Source organism: Dendrobium catenatum, unplaced genomic scaffold, assembly GCF_001605985.2.
Source record: "Dendrobium catenatum unplaced genomic scaffold, ASM160598v2 fragScaff_scaffold_615, whole genome shotgun sequence".
NCBI classification, from domain to species: Eukaryota; Viridiplantae; Streptophyta; class Magnoliopsida; order Asparagales; family Orchidaceae; genus Dendrobium; species Dendrobium catenatum.
The window spans coordinates 319,530-325,443 of NW_021319077.1; the positions used below are offsets into that span (position 1 = coordinate 319,530).

Sequence of the window (5,914 nt, forward strand, 5' to 3'; positions counted from 1 at the left end):
ACATAATATTACCACATAGATATAAGTTAAATGAAAAAAATTACATTGTAAATGATCATAATTAAGCAAAGTTAAGTCGCATTATTAGAAGTAGAAAAATTCAATATTATGAAAACTAGAGGCTTGAACATCTTAATTAGTAAGTAATATACAAATATTATACACTAAGGATTTCATTTGGGACGATTTGTTTATTATTTCTTAAAATAATTTTCTAGTAAAAAATTAAAATTTTTATATTAGCCGTCTCAAATAAAATTTAAAATATACATTAAAAATATAAAGGTATCCAACAAAATAGTTTGATGAGATTCAATAGTCATAGTCCTCCATCTACTCATCACTAAAAATACAAATTATAAGGTGAGTGGTCAACATTCATTAATCACAATCTAAATAAAGTGATGTTAAATCACACAAAATTGTGGTGTAGTCAAACCTACAAAAGCAAATAACACAAAAATGTGATAGCGATAAGTAAAAAATTAAGCTAAGTGTTAGAGTATTAGAACAAGGAATTAATTTAGTATCATGAATCAACATTAATGTTGTTGTGACGCTTCGAGAGAGGTATTTGTTTGAAATTCTAGCAAAACTTTTGAAATAATTGTCCGATCATCTGTTCTTACCTCGTTAATTCGATATTATAAAGTTTTTGAAAGTTGTTATGTTATTATATATACATTTTTTTAAATCACACATTAGCTTTATCACAACCATTACATTCTAGTAGACTCGATTTTTAAAATATAACTTTACACTGCAATAAATTTTGAAAAACAATAAAAAGTAGTCATATGAATGTTTGATAATAGTTTTAAAAATAAAATACAATAATTTCAAATAGATCCTAAGGTTTCATTAGAGACGGCTTTCTTACGACTACTTAAAACAGTTTTTTAAGAAGCAGTAAGAAAGTCATCTAAAAGGAAGACTAAATCATTTATTTGACTACCATTAAACTCTAAAATAATTATTTTTACAAAGCACCAACTTTGTGGGGGCCTTATAATCAAGGGAAATTATTGGGTCAGGTCACCGGACACAGCTTACGTTCGGTATTCACAGTACTAAGCAGTACTGAACTCGGTACTGTGAAGTACTGAGTACCGAGCAATACTGAGCTCGGACTAAGCAATACCGAGCTCGGTACTGCTCAGTACTGAGTAGGAGGTGATGTGGCACATTTTTATTGGGCTCCGAACACATCGGTGACCTGGCCCAATAATTTTCCTATAATAAGAAGCTGTTTTTAAAAGATCTATCTATGTTGCAAAAAAAAATTATGAGATGTGATGGCATTCAAAATAAAATTGACTAAGCCTTTGGTCCCATTACACTTGTCAAATGGTTCTTTTTCTTAAAATAAAGAAACAAAAGGAATCCAGACTCAATAATCAACCCTTTTTACAGTACAAATGTTAGGCATGCCTATGCCAGCTAGTTATGAGTGGGGTTTGTTATTTGTGCTTTTCCTATTGGCCAATATATTACACGTGGGAACATATAACTTTTCGCAGAAGCGAGCCAAAGACACTCTGTGCTTGTGGGAGTCGCACATGTGAGTGGAAGAATATTCTATTTGTTTAGTTGATATATGCCATTCGATTAGCTTGAGATTTTGATAATTATGTCATTTGTCATAATTAAACTTTCTTAATCTCTAAATTTAATTGTATAATTTTTGTTGGATCCAAATTTTTGCATGAAGGATATAGCGAGGGAGCGCACTAGTAACTTGTGAGAATGGAGGGAGAGGGAGAGAGAGGAAATTTATAGATGCTTAAAAAATTACGAGTCTCAATATTGAGTGAGTATTCACAATACACTACAAGAAATTAAGACATTTATATATGGCGACAATTTTAACCTCCACAAAAATTGGTGCAATGATTTTAAAACTGTTGTAAGACTGCTGTAATTGTTGTTCGCTTCAAAGGACTTCTGTAGTGGTTTTGAAACCGTTGCTACCAAGTGTTGCGAAAATAATATATTTTTGGTTGTAATATCAGTTAAAAATTCCAACATAATGTCACAAACTATTCCTCGTCACTTCTTATTTATAGGATTATGAGGGCTACGTAAAAGATTATATAAGAATGACAAACATTATACAATAATTTAGGCACATATTGCCTCTTAGTTGTCTGAAAGAGGGTGAGATTGGAAAGCTTCACTGAGTTGCCTCTAGGCAAGTTAGTATTGCAGAGTATGTCAGAGTGAGTGTGCTCAGGGGAGTTTACTGATGAGCGTTGATATGACAGGAGATTGGTGGCTGCTGAGTTAGTTGAAGATGCTAACAAGTTGTATAAGCTTTGAGTTCTCCTTAGAACATAGGGGTGAGTGAAATGCTGATGTGGGAAGTAAGAGCTCCAGCTCCAATGGTCATGATGAGTCGAATTGAGGGTATCATGAGTAGACACCTTAATATAGTCGAGTTTGGTAAGAACGGTTGCTTTGGGTGAGAGCAAGTGACTGAAATGTTGACCAGGCATGTGGTGAGTGTCAAGAGACTAGCTTTGAGAGGAACCTTCATTTGGCTTTGTTTAGGGTTAGCTCCTTGGAGGGCCTAAAGGGAGTGATGCCTATTGGTCATTTCGGATGAGTTCTCCTGCAAGCTCTAGATAAGTTCCTCAAGTGGGTGGCTCTCTTTGAGGGCCAGTTTTTGTGTCATAATCCGTCAGCTACCTACTAGATACCTATAAAGACATATATGCTAGTATGCAATTTTAACTTTTTTCATCCTACTTACTAAACAAAGAGAAAGGAGGGAGGATACCATGCAAGAAGAGATTTTGTTAAGTTGTAGTTCTGAATACTTATATTAGTTATCATCCTTGTTATTGAATTAAGATTATCAAAGTGGTCAATCTTGATTATGTGTGAGAGAGAATTATTTAAATCATCCTATTACCAATATTACAATTTATGTTAACATATTTTGGCCTTCTGGGGATAAGGATAGGACATTAGGACTAGACCCTCTAACATCAAAGCTACTGGAATATAATAGGATTCATGTAACTTATAATGATCAACTTTGTTGAAAGTTGGTTGTTGGATCTCTTTATTCAATAATTATGACAATTTATCCATCAATTCCGTCTAAGGTTATGATATCGACATCAATCTCAAGATAATCAAAATTTGTTCTAAAATTTTAATTAAATCATATAATCTTTTGTACTAAAAAATTACTTTAGAAAGCAATCTCAAATGAAGCCTTAGTGTCACAATACATAGATATAAATAATCGAGAGATGATGTTGAAATCCCATAGAAGATGACGTAACCGTATACCCCAGTGGAAATAGTAGTTAAAATTCGACATTCATCTTAGGTAGAAAATCTAATCATTTTAGGTTGCTTCTATATATGTTCATGTTCATTATAAAATTACAATCTAGTATTTTAATATGCTGGATAGAACAATAATATAATTTTTTTTTTATAGAATTTTTATAGATTTTGTTTGTAAAATTATTGTCTTTATTGCATATTATCATCGAGCCGCACTTATATTTGATTCTGTTAGTTAGTTTTTTTTTTTTTTGGACATTTGAGTTTTTAAGGCAATACGTAAGCTTCAAATTCAAGACCTTTTAATTAAGGTGAGCTGCGTGGTTCTGTCAGTTGTTGATATCTTTATTTGATTGCTTTGGTGTGTGTAATATTTCAAAGCTAAGCTAATTATGATTTCATTGAAATATTTCGGAAAAAAGAAATTTTCAAACTAACATAATATAATTTATATTATGATATATTTTAATTATAATATTTATTTTTAAATTAAGATTAGATATAAAAAATTTTATATTGTATATTTTAGAATAAATATAATAATTTTTTAAATTTGTCATAATACAAGTATATCAGTGTTTATTCTTGAAATAATTTTTTTTTCATATTTTTAAATTTACAGAAATATAGATTACACCTAATATTTATTTTAAAAAAATGGCTATTCTGGATAGTTGTGTGCATTGTTTTTAAAATTAATTTTTTTAGTACAAAAATTTTTCAACCTATAAATTTTTATACTAAAAATTTATTTTAGAAATCAATAAAAAAGTTGTCTAAATGAAGCTTAAAAAAATAATATAGAAATTTCTGAGAAATTGAAAAAATAGTAAAAAAAAAAAAATCAAAATAAATTTATGACTACCCTCTAAAAAATAGGGCAGCTAAAACACTGTAAAAGATACCCTAATTATTTATTCATAATAAATGAGTAATGAGGACATACGGCCAACAAAATAATAATTTAATAATAATTGACCATAAAAACTTAATATTTATACACATAAACGCTGGAAGCCTCCAACTGGGCTAAGTACACATCACAGGGCTTAAAAAAGGAAAAAATTATATTAATAAGAAAACTTAGGATGGTAAAATAGTCCTAACAAATCACATATTTCCAATTAAAAAATAATTGATAAAAAATTAAAAAATTGATATTCTTATTATATTTAAAAGATGTAAAATTATTTAATATTAAAAATTAATATATAACTAAATATTAAAATATAATATTATATACATAATCAACATAATAAATATTAATTTTTTCTTAAGAATTACTACAATTAAATTAGCTCAAATTATTTAAACTAATTCTTTAAAAAAAAGTCATTAACATTTAACAATATCCCAAATTAAAAAAACAGCAACAAAACAAAACAAGCGCATGCTTAGCACCTTCATTTCATCAAACCACTCGCACTCAAACCTCCGACGTCACCTCCACCACCACCTCCGGCAGTGCGAGCACCACCTTCTCGTCTTCGCTGGCCACATTCGCTCGGCAGAGCGGGCAGCTCGACCGCTTCCTTAGCCACTCATCAACGCACACTGGGTGGAAGCCATGGCTACAGCCCGGCAAAACCTTCTCTTTCTCCCCTTCCATTAACAAACTCAAGCATATCGAGCACACCACCGCCTCTCCCCGCCGTACTCTCACTGGCAACTTCCTCACCGCCGCCTCGTCCATCCCTTGGCAACCACTGCAGCCGCCGGCGGCGGCGGATGGAGAAGCGGCAGGGTAGCAGCATCTGCGGCGGAAGTAGAAGCAGAGGAGGAGGAGGACGATGAGGAAGGAGAAGAGGACGAGGAGGATGACGAGGTCGTGGCCGTGTAACTGGAAGCTCTTGTCGTCGAGTTCGCCGTAGCGCCACCGGAAGGGGCGAGCGTCCTGACTCATTGTTTCTGTAATTGGCTAATGCCTTTCTCTGTAATTACTTCCATTTGCATTTTTTTTTCTCAATTTGGAGAGGGGGAACGGAGTTGGGGTATACTTATTGGACGGGGAAAGTGGTGGGGGAGAGCAAACGTGGCTTTTGAGGTGGTGTTTGGTATGAACGCTTGATGTGGATTATAAGTGCTTTCTATGGGTTTCATGATGGAAAAGGGAAAAAGATGTGAATATAGTATTTTTTTTTCTAGAAATTGCATATGTGATATTAATAATTTATCAATTTATAAAAAAAATAGGGGGATTTACATAGATACCATTTATTTTATGCTATTTATATATCTAGCACATCAAATTTTAATATTACATCTATACCACTCATATTAAATTTTAATATCAAATATATCACTTATATATTTCATTCTTACCACTCATACCACCTTATCAATTTTAATATTTCATTTAATGCTCCCATATTTGTTCTATGGGTTTGGTAGGCATATAATATTAAAATTTTACGTGTTAGCTATGTAAATAGCATAAAATAAAATGATATGTATGTAACTCCCCCGAGTTAATTTTGATGTCTTCTTTTTTCCAATTATTTAGCTTATATTCATATGTATCACGATCAAATATTTCAAAATTTTATAAAAAATGAACAAGGTTAGGATTTTGTTTCAAATTTCAATATTTATATGTGAATTTTGAAATATATAT

The 5,914-nt window shown here is 31.7% G+C and overlaps 1 protein-coding gene across 1 annotated transcript; it reads right to left on the reverse strand.

Annotated features, from left to right (window-relative positions):
- Nucleotides 1-4,587: 4,587 nt before the first annotated feature.
- On the reverse strand, nucleotides 4,588-5,252 carry LOC110107932 (RING-H2 finger protein ATL66-like). The gene has a single exon (XM_020838381.2). It carries the CDS (start codon nucleotides 5,201-5,203, stop codon nucleotides 4,727-4,729), a length of 477 nt encoding a protein of 158 aa, XP_020694040.2. The 5' UTR covers nucleotides 5,204-5,252; the 3' UTR covers nucleotides 4,588-4,726.
- Between the last annotated feature and the right edge of the window lie 662 nt (nucleotides 5,253-5,914).

What these genes read in the sequence shown, in the direction of transcription:
- LOC110107932 (XM_020838381.2), bottom strand. Translation starts at nt 5,203, where the DNA reads ATGAGTCAGGACGCTCGCCCCTTCCGGTGGCGCTACGGCGAACTCGAC.